The sequence below is a fragment of the Seriola lalandi genome, unplaced genomic scaffold (genome assembly GCF_002814215.2).
Source record: "Seriola lalandi dorsalis isolate HSWRI2012SDOR001 ecotype SW California unplaced genomic scaffold, Sedor1 jcf7180002054939, whole genome shotgun sequence".
Lineage (NCBI taxonomy): Eukaryota > Metazoa > Chordata > Actinopteri > Carangiformes > Carangidae > Seriola > Seriola lalandi.
In genome coordinates, this window is record NW_019525659.1 from 1,783,049 (window position 1) to 1,801,360 (window position 18,312).

Here is an 18,312-nt window from a genome sequence, read left to right on the forward strand (position 1 = left end):
CAGGCTCTTTTTAATGCTGATTAGTGAACATTGTCCAAGTCAAATAAGCTATTAATAAAAAATAGGAATAAAATAAGTCAAACAAAAGTCCACAGCCGAGTCCGTGCTGTTCAGCGTTCTTAGTGTTGACATTGTTCAACTACTTAGTTTATTTGATTATTATCACTAAACACAAAGTACAGCTGAGCCTGATGTTTTGGGTCTTAAACCAAAGTTTTGGACTAAATCAAATGTTGACCTGATGATTAGATGGAAAAAACTAAATTATTCTAATTCAGTGAGGGTGACATGACTGTGTATACTGGATTTTATGGAAATTCATCCAATAATTTCACACAAAACCTGATGGGGGCACTGCAGGAAAAGGCCCACTCATGGGGACTATGAATGTCAGTACAAAAAACAATACATATTTCACTGATAAATTAGATGATCACTCAAATTAGACTAAACTAGATGAAAAGTCAGAGGATCCTCAAAGTCAGTGGGATTCATCATCTGGGGACCCTGAATGTCTGCAGTAAGAGACATGCCCATGTTTTCTCTCACCTCCTCCGACGCCAGCAGGAACTCTATGAACTGACAGCCGACCACAGTCAGCTGTCTGGCTTTGGGATGCTCCAGCTCCAGGCTGCCGTACAGCTTACTGCTGGGCTTGAAGAAGAAGAGCAGCCTCCGCACAAACCTGTACACAAAACAGTACACACACCCAGTTTAACATACTAAGCAGGTTTATGAAAATCAAATGTGACAGCAGAAATACTTACTTATGCATCTGTTCATCCTTATTGCTGCGTAGACTAACGTTTGGCCACTAGAGACAAGAATATAACAGCATTACCATCATGAACAGCTTCTTACAATCAATAGCAATACTATAATGACAGCTGTGGCAGGAGACGATCATCCACTCTGACTTATAACAGTAAAATGCATCAGTGTCTGATGGAAACAGGAATCATATACAGAGCTCAGAGCTACATGAGTATTTCTGTTTCACCTTTAAAATGGTTCCAATAAGGCACCAGTTCCAGTCCAGGTTCTCCTTGTGGTTGAGGATGTGACTGTCTCTCATGTTGGCCATCAGAGAGTCCTCAGTGTCCTACATGACAAACACACACACACACACACACTGATGTTACACAGCAGGAAAGATTTGTTGTTATATATAGTCAATATTATCATTATTATTATTATTATTATTATCATTAGTATTTATTTTCTAATGATTTTTAGATGCAATCTTCATTATTTAAACAAGAATGTTGTTTAGTAGGTTTGTAGATAAATCATGATCATTATGTCATGGTCATGATAACTGCATGTTTCAGGGAAATCTTTCAAATGTGGATACAAATGCTAAGCTTGGCATAAATCCTCCTTGGGTATCTTAGAAAACTCTTAAATAAAAATCCAAGATGGCCGCCATTTCTGGCAATAAAATGTTTTTTTCTGCAATAAAGTCATCCACTGTTTTCTCACATGAATAATCTAGGTGTCAAATCTAACATTCTAACAATGTACAGGGCGGAATTTAGTACACTGTAAAAAATCAAATGAAAGTGTATTTCAGCAAAAATATTACAATATTAATCGCATAAAAGCTTGTTAACTAGCCTGGGACCAGTCAGTTAGCCTAGCAAGCTAATGTTAAGACAAGTAAACAACATACATAAGCTCCAAAGAAATGTAAGAGTTATGAATTTGACATCCTCACAGGCTAAAACACTAAACATTAAAATGTTAAATCATTTAAATCTGTCCTGTGGTTAAAATTCTGTGGTAAAGTATGTGTTTCCTATGCCAGAAATGGCGGCCATCTTGAAATTGCTAATGAGATTTCTCCAATTAATGGCCCCAGAGTGATAAACATACCAAATTTGGTGTTTGTATCCACATTTGAAAGATTATTATAGTTATCTGCTGCACTAGAGAGTGAGTGAGAGAGAGAGAGAGAGAGAGAGAGAGAGAGAGAGAGAGTTTTGTCACTTTTTGACCCAACCCACCTGAACTGCACATCACTCCTTCAGATGCTGCAGGGATTTAATGAACTGAAGGAAATGTTCTGTGTGTTTCGTGAGGTGTGTGACGTGAGGTGTGTGTGACATGAGGTGTGCACCTTGACGATGAACGCGTCTCTGTGAGGTCTGTAGGTCTGGTCTCGACAGTAGTGCAGCGCTCCTGACGTGCGGAGGATGTGGTCCAGGTAGAGGCTGTGAGGTCGGACTCCTCTCTTCTTCTTCTCATGAAAGCACTTCAGGTAGTTGACTGCAGCACTCGCCTTCCTGAAAAAAGCAGCTGACATCAGACATCGCTTTTCATCACCGACTCTCTCTCCATCAAACCTGAGGTACTCACAGTCTCTTCTCAGGAGCTATATCGAAGGAGGTGGCCATGTTGAGGAGGGTGGGTAGGCAGTGCAGGTAGTGGCTGTGGCTCTGAGGGAGGATGGTGTTGGCCTGTGTGAGAAAATCACATTTATACACTGAAGGAGTCTGAGGAGTCTCCTGGTCTGATCAGCACATGGGAGCAGAGGAGGACCGTACCAGATGGAGGACTTCTCCCACCAGGATGGTGGCACGAATGGACGTAGCATCATCGCTGCTTGTGATCACCTCGACCAGACCCTGCGGAGGTGAGACACAGTGAGATACAGACGCTGACAGGATGGTAAATCCTCTGTGATGAATGACTGTACCTCTAACAGTCCACTCTTGATGAAGGCAGACAGCACCAGAGCCAGGTAGTTGTCCATCAGGTCCAGTCTGGAGGAAAACCAGACCCAGATTAAAACAGAGACCAGTTTAAATCCTTATGCTTTAGCTCACATGATGAGAGATACACACTGTGTTCACCTCGAGCGTGATCGATGTGGGAGGATCGTTTTAGCCTCAGAGGCCACAAATCCGTCAGAGAACCGCCAGCTGTCCTGAAACCTGCTGGGGTCTGAACAGGAAACGGTTTCAGTTCAGTTTCTGATGTGACTTCAAACAAGTCCAGAAGACAGCAGCTGATCACAGTGATGTCACTGCACCCACCTACACTAGTAAGAGCTTCACTGAAGTCTGAGGTCACTACAGGAATGGCGAGCTGGAAGATATCGTACAGCACCTCTAACAAGGCTTTCTGTGGTGGGGAAAGACACCGTATGTCAGCACGATGATCCAAACACAAACAAGGTGTTCTGCACAAAACTGAGAAAAGTCACACAGGCCTGAACCATCCAGCTATCTACGGGCTTGACTCAGGGTTTCTTGTGTCATGAAGCTGGCTCCCTTTTAAGTTATTTTTGCCTTTATTACAATAGGGACAGTGAGAGAGAGAGAGAGAGAGAGAGAGAGAGAGAGGGGATGACATGCAGCAAAGTTAAAAGCTCTTTCCCTTCTCATTGCTCTGTGGTAAAATAGTGATAATCATCCTGGGGGTAAGGTGTCTTTGTTTTTGGCTTAAAATGAGTCAGTCTTTAATTTTGTGAAACAGTCTGACTAACATTAGACTGATCTGGACCAACACTACAGACGAATCTGAAATATCTTTGTGAAACCAGCCCCAGGTGAGCCACCGGGGAAACACCAGCTGGCTTACTTTTAACTGGGGTAGATCACCATGGTAACCTGTGCTTAAATGTTAATTTGAGACGATCAGATCAGTCTGACCACAGACCAATCAGTTCACTGAAAACGCTGAGTCATAGATGGTACAGGAACCTGACAGGGACAAAAACACAGAGTTTACAATAAAGTGACAAGTAAAAAAGAGCCAGAGATATTTTTATACATCAGTTAAATGACTCTCTCACTCTCACTCTGGTTTTCAAACAGAGAAAAGCAGTAGTTCTGCAGGTCAGAAGAACACATGATTATAACTGGGAATAAAAACTCAACCCTTTTATGTCTTTCATGAGAAAAATGATCCACAGCATGTTAATTAGCTCCTGTGATTATAAATGCAACATTTCAGTCAGGTGTAGTTCCTTCTGACTGAAGTGCTGCATTAATAAAAGTAGGTCAAAGCAGGAGCTACTTTTATCCTCCACTCTCCTCTTCACTTTAGCAGCAGAACCAGTCTGATGTTACAGTGCATCACATATTGATCACAGTCATCAGACAAACAGGTAAAGAATACTCTATACTCTAACCTGAACACAAACAGTGGCGAGAAAGAGGCAGTGAACCCTTCAGAGAAACCAACATTCGTGTCAAAATTTCTTCTAAAATATGATCAGATCTTCATCTAAGTTACAATAATGAACAAACACAATCTAGTTGAACTGATAACACAAATCATTGTGTTGTTCTTGTCCATATTGAAAACATTGTTCAGCTCCTGGTGGTTTCCTCCACCAACCAGACAAGTATCAGAAAATATGGTCACAGTCTCTCCTTCCTGAGTTACAGCATTGAATAATGACCAGAGCGGTTTTTGCAGAACATTATAATGTCACAGTGAAGTTGACCTTTGACCTTGAAGTGAAGTTGACCTTTCATTTCATCCTTAAGGACATTTGAGTTAAATTGTGTCATAATTAGAGTGCGTTATGGCCAAAAACGTGTTTTGTGAGGTCACAGTGTCACAGAAGTCTTGAAATTCCCTCTGAGCGTTCCCGATATATTACATTGACAAGAACAACATCACCGGGACTTTGACCTTTGACCACCAAAATCCAGTTCAGTCCACCAGTTCATCTTTGAGTTCAAGTGAATATGTATGCCAAACTTGAAGAGGTTCCATCAAGGTGTTACTGAGATACTGCGTCCATGAGAGTGGGACGGATGGATGTACGTACAGACGGACAGAACCAGGCCTCACAACAAAGATCTCAGAGACTGAGGATGAAGTAGAGATGATGAGCATGAAGCTGAGACAGTCTCAGAGTTTAGCTCTTCATCAGCCCACAGTTAAACAAACTGTCTATAAATGGAGATTTTTGAGTTCTGTGGCTACTCTCCCTGGACGTGTTCGTCCAGCTCAACACAGATGATCAGTGACGAAACAAACACTAGTTATTAAATCCAACGGTTCACTTTCTTTTTCCACCAGCACTGTGAATGTTTCATTTAAAGTGTGTGATATCAGCTCAGACGCACTGTGTTTGTCTGTACTCGTGACTCAGATGAAGATCAGATCTCATTTTATGACCATTAACGCAGAAAACCAGGTCATTTCAAGTCTCAATACAACTCTTATTCATTATATTGTTTATATTTCAATATCAATATAATTTTTTGCTTTAACTGATTTTCCCCTTGAGTGTCATCTAACTTCATATTGATGATGCTGCTTTTAATCAGGAATCTGCCTCGAGAAACCCAGAGTAAACAGAGGCGGTTGGTGACCATGGTAACATGCTGCTGTATGGAATTGTGGGACGGCATTATCTCCTTTGCTTTGGTGAAGGAAGCTCCAGTGTTTCCTTTGCTGAAGGAGATAGGATAGGAAGCACTGAAGCTCCTTTCCTCCTCATGTAGAGAAGTGGAGCAGCTGTGATCATGATGCTGCTCAGATACTTCAGCTCAGTTCACTCAGTTTGAACCTTCATAAGAAATTAAAAGACTTTTCAACCGCAGTCTAAGTTGAATTTCATAGTAGAGGCCCCTGATCTGCTTCAGATCATGCTAACAATACAGAATGCCATCCTTCTTCTATGTTACTTGACTTAAATGGAGCTGGTGCAAATTTATCTTTCCAATGTATTACACATAATTTACACAGTACATATTCTAAAATATTAAATAGATGTATTTGAGGGAGGACATATTCTTATGTTGGTTCAGATGCACTAAAACAATAGCGTTCTGGTCCCTGGTCATTGAGGCCTTCACTGTATACACCTCCTCTGCAGCCAAACACAGTGAGTGTGTTACCAGCTGCTTAAAGAGACTACAAATCATGTCTCATATCTAGACTGATGCAGTAATGTCCTGTCTTTGCAGAAGCACACACCTTTAGCTGGTGGCTGAAGGTTGTGTCCTTCAAAGCAAACAAGTGTGACTGTTACAATATACTGAGCACCTACCCGCACTTCCATATTTGGTATACAGAGCAAACCAATGAGTGACTCGATCCCAGAGCTGCCTGACTTGCAGAGGTTAATGATGCCTGCAAGGTGAAGTGGAGTTAGTCAGAGGAACACAGCACCAACTGTACTGTACAGTCAAATATCCCAGCATGCTATAAACCATGAAATGTTAATGAGGCGTGCAGAGATGAACACAGTGTACAGAGGGAACTATGTTTTCTGAGGGTTCAAAGAGGAGACTTTAAATTCAACATTTACCAGACCAGGAACGAAATGAGGCAACTATAGACATTTTACTGGCCAAGAATCGAGCCTCCCTGTCCTCCCTGAAGGAAACAGCAAAAATAAAAGTAACAGTGACGAAAACAACTGACAAGATTTATGTTACATGCTGCCACAGACTGTGAGGAACTCACTTGAGATGCCCCTCTGCTATGTCAGGAGCGTGTCTGTAGTGGAAGTCAGTGTAAGGGGCCAAGATTTGCTGGGAAACACAGACATTTTGTGTTATAAATAACATCACACACACTTTAAGCTGAACATCTTCAGCGAGAGACGTGTCAGTACCTCCAGTTCAACGTCAGAGCGGACGTACTGCCTGGTGTGAGGGTGGTTGAGGAGGTGCAGGACGGTGGTGATGAGAGCTTCATTGATGCGACTCAGCTGACAGTCGGTCACGCTCCTCAGGATGGTGCTGAGCCCGCCCCGCTGTGCCACCACAACAGGGTTCTTCAAGGCTGCAGAATAAAGGGGCCACACAGAGTTCTGCCAACACTGTTACACTGCTGACGTCAGAGTGGGAATGAGTACGTGTGTGTGTGCGCGCGCGTGTGTGTGTGTGTGTGTGCGCACTTTGTTTTCACTCACAGAGCTCACAGATTATGGCAACGCAGGCCCGCACCATACGATCTCGTTCATGCAGCCCGTCGTTGCCCACGGCGATGAGGGAGTTGGTGACGGAGGAGGGGAAAAGCAGCGCATTCACAGTGATCATCTATGAGGAAACAAACACAGCAGCCAGTCAGATTTACCAACATGCGGAGGGATGGTGGTCAGTCTCTCTGACTGAAGTATCTCCACACCTGTTTGATGGACTCAGATGGATCCTGATGACTTTGGTGATCCACTGACTTTTCCTCTGGCACCATGACAAGGTTGAGGTTTGTGGTTTTGAGTAAAATGTCTCAACAACTATTACAAGAATTGCCACTGACTTTGTTACAGACATTCAGGATCATAAATCATCATAAAAGGACATAAATTATAACTACTTTTACACATCAAAGTGTTTCCAGGTGTTGGGCACCACTACTACATGTGTGGAACTAGAATCACTTCCTCGGGTTTGTTTCCTCCCCCCAGCCAAGCTGGATATATAGTCACAGTCTCTCCTTCCTGAGTTACAGTGTTGAATAATGGCAAGAAGTGTTATTATGATGTCACAGTGAAGTTCACCTTTGAATATTTGGATATAAAATGTAATAACTTCATCATTTTATCCTGTTGGACATTTGTGTTAAATTGTGTCATAATTAATGTATGGATTTATGAGTTATGACCAAAAAATGTGACCTTAACCTTTGACCTTTGACCACCAAAATCTAATCAGTTCATCCTTGAGTCCAAGGCTTCTGTCTTTGATGGTAAGCAGCAGCTATGTGACTATGTGAATATTCTATAAAGCCGATGGGAAGAGCATGTGATGGAAGTAGATCTCACCTTGCGTGCCAGTCTGAGAGCCTGCGTTCTCTCAACCTCATTACTCTGCTGGATATCTATACACCTGGGGCAGAACAGGGAGGACAGGTGTATGACTGGGGAATGCAATCTGTTATTACACAGATGTAATAGAGCTGTAAAGTGGGAAGAGGTACTTCAAGCATAACTTTTACTTTCAGTCTGAAAGTAAATGTCCCATTTATTTTTTCCACTGAGAGCGTTAGATGACTCAGAGCACTTCTACGACTTGGACTGGCTAAAACACTCCTGGCTGAATCATCAGTACAAAAGATGAAGTATAACTGGTTCTTTGATAAACAGTTGAAGGTGCCAGCTTATTTATATATAAAGTATGACTCCCAAGATGCATCTTGCCAAGAAAAATCCAATTATTATGCTTAAAATGATGTGACATGCATTGCTAAAGGCTGGAAGAAGGTCAAGATTACAGCAGTGAGAAAATTGAAATCAGCGGCTTAAATTAGAGGCGGACCGATATTAGATTTTTTGGGGCCGATGCCGATATTAGGGAACACTTGTGAAAAAGATGTGATGAAAGCAGGATATTTTACAGTTTAACAATAAACTTTATCATCCAAAATGACATCAGTGCACTGAAACAGTAAACTTCACTTGGAATTAAATAAAATAAATGTTTAAAAAAATAAAACATTTGAACAACTATGTATATATATATATATATATATATATTTAACTTGAATGAAAACAAAGGCTCAAATATACATAAAATGCTGCCACTATAATTTGACTTGATCCGAGTATTTCCACTGCATTATTGTTCCTTCATAATAAAAGTATTCATATCAGCACATATCGGAGAATATATGCGCCGACACCGATAAATCGGGCCCTAGCTTAAATCAGTTCACTTTTAAATACTGTGTTAAAGTTGGATGAATTCAGTTGCTATGGCGCCTTGTTATGAAGCATCAGTACCGCTCTGATTCACATCTATGTCTGGCTTCTCCTCCAAAACATGATTTCTCAGTAACAAAGTGTTGGGTAAAAGTGGTGACTATAAAATAAAACTAAAGATAGCTAAATTATCTGGAAGAGCCCTTTGTTTCTATATTTAGTGACAGTGACGTATAAAGAAGAAATTTAGATGTTAAAAGAGAAAAACATTTCCAGAACCAGCGGCCCCTCCTACTTTGTAACTCTATGTTATGTATGTACATGAAGACTACTAATTATTAAACTGTCAGCCTCAGCCATGTCGTATTCACTCACCTCGCGATCAGATAGTCCACCTGCAGACGAAGCACCTTCTCCAGTACATTGCTGTCTCTGATCAAGTACCTCATAGCTCGTAATCCAGCTGCACGGACTTCCTTGGCCTCATTTAACAACGCTAACCGAAGACTTGGGAGAAGAAAGTCAGGACAGACTGGACAGACCAATAACACTGCAATACTGTTAGCTTTAGCTACCATTTCCAAATACTCACCAAATAATTATCTCCTCATATGTGAAGCCAAGCTTCTCCTCCGAGTGGCCGACACTGCAGAGAAGCTGTGGACAGAAATACAGAGAAGTGATAACTTCAATGCAAGCCATGTATATTTATCTAGTGCATGTTTATTTGAGCCACCAGCATCTCAGTTTTATTCATACAGTAACTATGTAAGTTTCAAAAATGTCTGTAGACTCCAGATGCAATAGAGGTGTCTCGTTGTAATGAGTCATACGTCATTGAGGATGATATCATAATCCAGGTCAATTGCAGGCAATTTTGGTACAATGGCATCCGATCAAAGTTTCCTCTTCTGTTTAGTTTAACAGCAGTTTCCATCCATAATCCATCCATTTTTGAATTTTGTGTGACACAAAACTGCGCAGTAAAACAGTCTCAAAAGGATCCACAGAAATGGATAGAGATCCACAAATATGTGTACAATGAAACATTTCAAGTTAACAAAGTAATGATGATATATACGATTTGTAAATTAGAGGAACAGATACAGGTTTACAGATACATTTATTTATGCATTGTGTTTTACGACATTTCTATGTGAAGAGTTTTCAGACAGTTTTAACACCACAGTCACCTCTCTCAAATGGCTAATACTTGGCAGTTTCTCTGTTTCTAACCATCTTGTATCTGTTGTATTTGTTACCCAGATTGTCAATGACAAACCAGTCATGTCTGAGGTTAGAGAGCCGAGGTTTGAGGTATTCTGTGGACGCCCAATTCACTGGTCAGATTGACTGGTCAGCAGGGAAGTCCCAGTGTGGCGTAGTTGTTGTAGTGTTGTTTTCACAAACCTTTACAAAGTTGTTGAGGTGACCGAGCTTGCGCATGTTGGAGACTCCCTGCTGCTTTGCAACGTTTTGAAGGATTTCACGGAGGTTCTCTGCAGCATCTGAAATCAGTGAAGAGCAGCACGGCCTTTAGTTCAGACTGACAGTCTCAAACACCACACCTTCATGTCAAAGATATTCCTTTCACACAATGAATGATTGATTCTTACTCTCTGTCAAGTTTGACTTCAGGTTTGTCTTATATAGTATTGTAGTAGTGTTGGTGTTGCCATCAAACAGAAAACAACCACACTGAGCTCTCTCTCTCTCTCTGACTCCTCAGATTAAGACTTAAGTACACTTTACTTTCTTACCTTTAGAGTTTCTGAAATAGATTGTATCCACAATCTATGGATGAACACTAATGTTAGCTAGTTTCCAACTTCAGCTTTAAATTACAGTTTAGCTAACTAATGTTAGCTAGCTGATAGTGTGCCCTTTAATTTCCAATGTTAGCTTTGCATTTCATTACCAAGACAAAATGCCATATATTATCTAATCTTAGCAAGCTGTTGTAGTTTATTTCACGTTAATAGTCTATAATTTTGAGGTACATAACTTGATTATTTCCATTTTATGCTACTTTATGCTTCCACCCCTACATTATAGGGAAAATTGAACTTTCTTCTCTCCTACATTTATTTGACAGCTTTAGTTTATCAAGCGAGATACTATACAGACTGTAACACTTCACTGAATCACCTGCACTGCACTGGGTTCCTCTCTCGCCCTTGAGAAAATGTTGACCCCCGAGCCTGTCATTTTATAATTCGCACTCTGATTAAACTGGAACAACAAATACAGTGGGGGTAAATACTGGTACCCACACCAGATGAATTATTTATTGACAGTCCACATCTTCCTTTCTGTTGTGAAACAGTCTCTCACTGTAATAATCTGTTAAAAGTCTAATAGTTATCAGTATGTAGAAATTAGGTTGATTTACAGTTGCTCCCTCAGCAAAGGATAGAGAATATGAAGGTTATAAAGATAAATATATAGGCTACATCCACAGGAAAACTCCCCCAACTCTGGGGCTTATATATATATTATACAAGATGAATAAATATAAAGTAGTAAATGTAGTAAATGTGCCAGAGTTGGGTGAGTATTGCTGTGGATGACCAGTATTCATGTCAAACGATGGTGTGAGCTGCAGTGGGTAATAGGTAGTGCTGTCATCAGTCTGCTGAGCCCAGCTGACAGGTGACCTAAGGTGACTTCAGGTGCCATCTCTCCCACTCCTTCTCTCACCTAAGCAAGGAACACATACTCTAAAGAGTTTGCTTAAGCTAAACTGGAAACTGGCCTGGTAGACAATATCATCTTCAGTGGTGTATCACAGAAATCTGGGCCCCGTCCATCAGCAGCCTCTGCGGGCGCCGTTCTCTTTTTACACATCCATTGTCACCAGGGGCGGACTGAGACAATAATTCAGGCCAAGAATCTGACTGAATCCCAGGCCACCTTCACAGAAACCATCAGGTCACCAATTCTGTTCCAATTCTCTCTCTTTCTCTCTCTCTCTCTCTCTCTCCCAAGGAGGGGAAACAAAAATCACATGACTGCTTTCTGGTTACAAGTCTACACTTTTCCAATCACGCAGCAACACTGGATAATTATGATTATTGATGACCTTTATCAAAGCTAATGTAGAAAGATTGGGCTGGCAGTAGGAGTGCAGGTGTGGACACACACTGCAGCTGCAGCAGTTAGGCGAGATAACCGTCATACACAGGTGAGGTGACACAAGAGGTCTATCAACTCCTTCCTGCTTGTTATATTATCACCGGTCAAGTTGACCCTCAGGCCACCAGGAAATAACCCAGCGCTCCAGACAGGCTGTCCACTGATTGTCACAGCTGTACAAACACCCAAATCAAGGAGTTACATTTTAAAGTTTACACTAAATAACAGAAAGTCAAAGAATTCATATCCAGGATGCCCATCAGCAAAAGTACCAACAAATAAAACACAGGTAAGACTGTCTCGTCCACCAGGAAATTCAAGGACAACAAAACAAAACAAAGTGGGTGCCAGAATATCAGTCAGTATTCAGGATAAGACAGAGCTTACACAGAATAAAGACACAGCACAGCAGTGAAGCTCAGGGGTTTATAATGCCGTTAGGGCTCATCAAGCAAAGTCAAAAATGGCTTCCACACCTTCAGGAAAAAGGTTTGTGAATTTTGTTTGATAAAACAAATCAGTTCCATCTCAACAGAAACCATCTTATTGAGGCTCCTCTTCAAACATGGGGACGATGGAGACTAGTGATATTAATATTTTAGCTGTAGCTGACAGAAGTTCAAAGTTTTATTTGTCACATGCCAAGGTACAGTGTACAGTAAGCTTCTCAGTGAACAGTGAGCAGGGCAGACTGTGCAAAAGTGCAAAAACATTTTTTTCAATATTATATGAAATGTAATATTGATTTGATATATGAAAAAAAAAAAAAAAGGATGGCAGCAGCTCTGCTCCGGAAGGCAGAGAAGGAGGAAGCTCTTTGAGCCTTCTCAGCTGTCAGAGAGGAAATACTCCTCCTGGCTCTACAAGACTGATACTGGTAAAGTTAGAGTTGCAATTTAAAGCTGCTATTAATCAAAGTATAATGGAAATCACAATATGGCCAAGTGCAATATCCCAATCACAGGGGCTACAAGGAAAACATCACAGGGGCGGCATTTTTTCCATAAAGGTCAAATGTGTCACATTGTTGTGCATTCTTAGCACTTGGGACTATAAGTGTTGTGGTGCCGTGCTCTCTCCTGCAAATCATATTCTCCACATGTAAAGAAACATGTTTGTTTGGTACAAGACCAACAAAAGTCACATCATCATAATTATAATTAGTTAGTTATAACTAGTTTATTAATTAGCTTCTTAACACTTATAAATCATTTATTAGCTGTTATAACATGTTAGATTAAAAAGGGTAACAGTGACCTGCTGCTTACCAAATAGTGAGCCCACATGTCTCTGTACTGTTCAGCCTCATGTCTCATTAGTTATTGAGCTTCCTTTGTTTTCTCCATCATCAGCATTTGTACCTGCTGCTTCATCACTTTTGTTCAGTTACTATCAATGAACCACCGTCAGCATCTTAATGCTCAAACAGTTGCATCTGGCAGATCAAATTATGGCAGATCACATGATCATATCAAATGAGCAGATTCATCCTCTGAGGCCTCGGCAGTGTTGTTCACCTTGACATGCTCTCAGCAGCCGTCCTCATTATAATCACAGCTGTTGATCAGATATTAACATGCAGATGCTTTTTGCTGGTTGGTCTCTTCTTCAGGACTTTATCATCCAGGTAGAACACAGGTGGGAACCTTCCTTTACCTGGTGAACTGCTCACCCATTCTTTGTCCCACTGTTCACATCTCTGTGATTCTCCCTCCATCATCTTCATGTTTCTTCTTCTCATCTTTACAACCACTTACTTATCAGTTACAAACATTTATAACTGGTAAAAGGGTAAAACACATCATCATTTATTAATGACTTACTACTTTCACCAGTTATAAATGGTAGTAACTCATTGGTAAGATTAGTGAGTAGAGAGCATTAACTTGATCTTGCCAAATAGTGAGCTGCATCAATGTATAAAAACGGTGTTATAACTTATAACTTCATAACTGTTTATTTATGATTTATAGTCTTAACAATAACAACTGAATTAATAACTTCATTATAAACCACTACAATAATAGTCTTATTGTAAAGTGGTACTGACATTTATTTTAAATTTAAATTTTTTTTTTACCAAGACAAAGTGGACCACTGAGAAATAGAATCAAATATGAGAATACTTGTCATATATGACTCCGCTGGGTCATGCTCCTCTGAAGTGTGTTCAGGTAAGAACTGACACTTGAATAATATAGTTTACTTTACTGGAGCCACGTGACTGAAGTGTTGTCTGGGTGACTTGGATAAAAAAAAAAGAAGAAGAAAGGAGCCAGGCACGCGCTCAGGCAGTGAAAGTTAAACTATTTGAAAAGTTAGTTTGAGCATGACATCACCCACAGAAACACACCTGCACAGAACACACCTGGACACCACGGCGAGACCAGCACCGGGTCACAGCCGGTGATGCTGAGTCCGGGGAGCGAACCGCCGCCCCCCCCATGTTCTACCTACTGGTTCTACCTACTAGTTCTACTGGTTCTACCTACCTCTGGACAGATCCAGCGGCACGTTCTCCTCCCCGCTGTCATTCCGACCTGTCGGCACAAACACAGAGTTTAGACCGGGACCAAGCAGCTCGCAGGGTCCGCGCTGTCTCAGGGCGGTCTCAACTCCCGCTGACAGCCGAGTCTCACCTCGCATCCGACTGCTCCGTGACGACCGGCCTCGGATGCTGCTGACCGCCATCTTTACAGAAGCGCACTGACTGGAGTGGGAGCGCGGTGCTATCGCGAGAATCCACATCCTGACCGTGTCTCATCCTCATCTGAGGACTCCCCCTGCCAGCACAGTCTGTCCTGTACAGTGTCGAGGATGAGAGTCATGAGTTCTATTAAAAAGACAAACACAGCATTGAATATATTATTTAACTCTCATCAACTTCTGATCCATCATGAAGATTTGTACCGGAAGATGTTAACGTGTGCTGTTTTCACACAGGTCAAGTCAGTTTCATTTATATAGGCCAAGATCATAAATGCATCTGTACCATCTGTCCTCAGATCCGTTTTCTTTTAGACCCTCTGTCCCCAGACCCTCTGTCCCCAGACCTTCTCTTCCCAGACCCTCTGTCCTCAGACCCTCTGTCCCCAGACCTTCTCTCCCCAGACCCTCTGTCCTCAGACCCTCTGTCTTCAGGCCATCTGTCCCCAGACCTTCTGTCCTCAGACCCTCTGTCTTCAGACCCTCTGTCCCCAGACCCTCTGTCCTCAGACCCTCTGTCCCCAGACCTTCTCTCCCCAGACCCTCTGTCCTCAGACCCTCTGTCCCCAGACCCTCTGTCCTCAGACCCTCTGTCCCCAGACCTTCTCTCCCCAGACCCTCTGTCTTCAGGCCTTCTGTCCCCAGACCTTCTGTCCTCAGACCCTCTGTCTTCAGGCCTTCTGTCTCCAGACCCTCTGTCCTCAGACCTTCTGTCTTCAGACCCTTGATTGAGATAAACTCCCTAAAACCCCCCTAAACCATAGGTGCTGTGCTGTAGTCAGCTCCCCTGCTGTAATAACCATATGGTTCAGGCATGAGGTGTTGATGGTCATGTTAAGGGACTTCAACCATAATTCTAAGAGTAACTTAATCTTGAAAATAGTTAAGTAATAGTTACTTAAAATAGAAAACAGTTGCACCTGTTTGTTCAAACAGTCCCAAATGTATTAAAGGTTGGTGTTATTCTGAAAAACAAATTATACAAACCAACAGAAATACCTAAACCTGGGTTATGTTTGTCAGTTTTTGGACATGATCACATGTCCGTCATATGGTTATCATGTCTGGGAGAGAGAGCATTCAGAAAATGGGTTGTGTTACCTGATTGTGACCCACAGTCACTGACAATCAGAAAGCCACTGGGGACTTTGAAGGGAACAGGATTCAGGTGCTTCATGAATCTTAGGAAGCAAGTAAAATAATCATGCAGGAGGGGAGTCAGGACCTCACAACCACACCTGCTGTTTATCCCAAATATATCCTTCATTAACTGTGTTACTCTGCCTGGCACCATGAGCTGGGGGCTGGGCCTTGATAATAAAGTTCAATGCAAATCTCTCACTTTGTTGATTTTACATGTAGTAATGGGTCTAAATTGCTCCCAGGTTCCCTTGATGGTTGTAAAAAAAAAAAAAAAACTAGTCATCTCCTTGTGGTGGTGTCCCTCCTCCACTCAGACTAGTTTCAGGTCACATCCCTGTTTGTCCAGAGTCGTATCAAACATGAAGCATTTGTGTGAAATTTTGTCATAATTGCTGTGAAGTCTTGAGCAATGGCTAAAAAGTGTTTTGTGAGGTCACATTAACCTTGACCTTTAACCTTTGACCACCAAAGTCTAATCAGTTTGTCCTTGAGTCTAAGTGAATGTTTGTGCCAAATTTGAAGACGTTCCAACTGAGATATTGTGTCGACGAGAATGCGACGTATGGACGGACAACCTGAAAACAATATGGCTCCTGCCCTCGCCAGCGAGGTCCCATCATAATCAAAACAGTTTCAAACACTGATGACAGACATGGCGGTCTCCTCTCAGTTACAATCTATCTGATAGTTGTGGAGTTGGGCTAAAAGTTAAACTTCCTTCTAAAACGTCCTTCTCTAACCACCTGAGTCTAAATGAAGAACTCAGATTTATAACAGACAAATGTGGAGTCACTTCACACGACTAATTCTGAGAGCCGGAGCTGAAGATTATCACTCGCTGTGTCTTTAGTCCAGTGGATCTTTTGAGGTGAGTGATGATTGGTTAGGGTTATAGCACCAAATTTGCAAGCTGTGCTTTTCACAACAGGGTGTTTATTAGGAGACTGGGGACAGTTGCAACACTTTTTACATTTCTCTCAGTTACTCAGAGACTGTCTGTTCTAGACAAACCAAACTTTTATATATTAAACTTACATCTTTACACCATTTAAAGATGATTACATATGATTCATAATATTTATTTGAATGGCAGAATTCAGGTGTTGCAACTGACCCCAACTCTTAGGGCATCTATGCCACTGTTTGGAGGTCTACAGAGTTTCTTGGACTTCATGGATCGTTTCTTGTCCTCACATGCAGTGTGAATCGTGGGACCTTATATACACAGGTGTGTGTCTTTCTAAACTTTGTCCAATCAATTCAGTCTGCTATAGGTGGAAGGAAAAACAGGATAAACTTGCCATCTTTGCCAGTCACTCTTGAGTGGCAGACAGTATCTGATGGGCCGGTGCGGCCGTCTTTCTTTGTGTGTGGCAGTCATCAGTCATCAGAGGTTGTAACAAAAACTGTGGGTCAACTGTCTCAGAAAAATAACAAGATGGCTTGAGTCACAAAAGTAGATTGAGGTGCTGTGCTTTTATTTACAAAAAAAAAAGTGAGTTATGCTAAGCCCCTCCCCTTAGACCAACCAAAATCTAATTAAATCAATTATCATCTATTTCACATAGTCTGCAACTCTACTGCCAGTTTTAATATTAAACAAATATACCTTATTCACAGAAACAAAATTACCCAGTTCAATAACTTCAATAATCCCAAAACCTTACCACACTTTCATTAATTCAGTAACATGACCCATAACCCAGCAAAACATGGATTCATCTGCCATGAGCACACCTGTGCAGGTTGCTGCTGCTTCTTTTATATAAGGCAGCTTGATGCAGCTGCTGTGTTTCAGCCCCGGGGACTGTGGAGAAGAGGAACACCAGAGGACACTTGGTCAAATGAGATGAGTATGAATACACTGACCTGAACTGACGAACTGGTTATGTAGTGTGTTTCTTTTGTAACACCCATTACTGCGGTGGATGTGTGTAAAGTTATGATTGTAGGTTGTCACCACAATGACAGAAGGGAATCATGTGTCTGGATGACCATTGAGAGTGTGTTACTGAGTGTCCTCTTTACCATGTGCTGCCTGTAATCAGTGGTGATGGCCAGCACGTTACTGAGTTTAATGGGAGAGTGTAATTGGTCAAGAAGCAGCAGCTGTTCAACCAGCTCATGAGCCACTCCACCTCTCTCTCTCCTGCAGCTGAATGCCGACCATGCTCACCTCCACATACACAATCTATTGACTGCATGGCTGACAGTAACATCCTCTGACTGTGTGGTATCATGTTGCTCTGAACTTGATTTGAAAATAAAACTGGTGACTGTTGGTGCCAGAGATTAAATATGTTTGAATAAAGGAAGGAATGGACTATTCTTTTCTGTTGCAATACTTAAAGAAAGTATTTAAGAATAAGGTCACACACTAAATTTAGCCTCATCTGTCAATGAGGACTAGCTTTTTAGAAAGGTTTTGTTGAACCCTTTGTAATTCCTGGACTGTATAAGTATTTCTGAACATGACAACTGCCCAATCAGTATAAATATATAAGTATCATTTAGTCAGGCTTGCAAGATCCACAAAGACCCACAGGATTACACTGCTGTGCCTCTTTTTCATTAACTCTCATCCTACCAGTCCTCTGCTTGGGTTTCATGTTTGATAAGAAGCTATGGATAAAATCATGTGTTATTTTTGTATTAATGGGCATTTGGCTCCTTTTAATAAAGAGGTTGTCACTTTGGGCTTAATGATTTATTGT

At 41.5% G+C, this 18,312-nt stretch overlaps 1 protein-coding gene across 1 annotated transcript in view; it reads right to left on the reverse strand.

The window, feature by feature from the left end:
- Positions 1 to 18,312, reverse strand: part of rictorb (RPTOR independent companion of MTOR, complex 2b) — a 39,567-nt gene that overhangs the window by 20,657 nt on the left and 598 nt on the right. Inside the window, exons 2-21 of the mRNA XM_087171679.1 lie at positions 14,742 to 15,178; positions 14,242 to 14,459; positions 10,025 to 10,122; positions 9,207 to 9,271; positions 8,990 to 9,121; positions 7,739 to 7,802; positions 6,887 to 7,013; positions 6,587 to 6,756; positions 6,436 to 6,503; positions 6,278 to 6,345; positions 6,017 to 6,099; positions 3,039 to 3,126; positions 2,856 to 2,946; positions 2,699 to 2,765; positions 2,547 to 2,627; positions 2,359 to 2,459; positions 2,120 to 2,285; positions 1,001 to 1,102; positions 768 to 814; positions 550 to 685 (exon numbers count right to left, since the gene is read on the reverse strand). Of these exons, the coding sequence (XP_087027805.1) occupies positions 550 to 685; positions 768 to 814; positions 1,001 to 1,102; positions 2,120 to 2,285; positions 2,359 to 2,459; positions 2,547 to 2,627; positions 2,699 to 2,765; positions 2,856 to 2,946; positions 3,039 to 3,126; positions 6,017 to 6,099; positions 6,278 to 6,345; positions 6,436 to 6,503; positions 6,587 to 6,756; positions 6,887 to 7,013; positions 7,739 to 7,802; positions 8,990 to 9,121; positions 9,207 to 9,271; positions 10,025 to 10,122; positions 14,242 to 14,459; positions 14,742 to 15,178 (2,409 nt within the window). The remainder of the gene's footprint in view (positions 1 to 549; positions 686 to 767; positions 815 to 1,000; positions 1,103 to 2,119; positions 2,286 to 2,358; positions 2,460 to 2,546; positions 2,628 to 2,698; positions 2,766 to 2,855; positions 2,947 to 3,038; positions 3,127 to 6,016; positions 6,100 to 6,277; positions 6,346 to 6,435; positions 6,504 to 6,586; positions 6,757 to 6,886; positions 7,014 to 7,738; positions 7,803 to 8,989; positions 9,122 to 9,206; positions 9,272 to 10,024; positions 10,123 to 14,241; positions 14,460 to 14,741; positions 15,179 to 18,312) is intronic.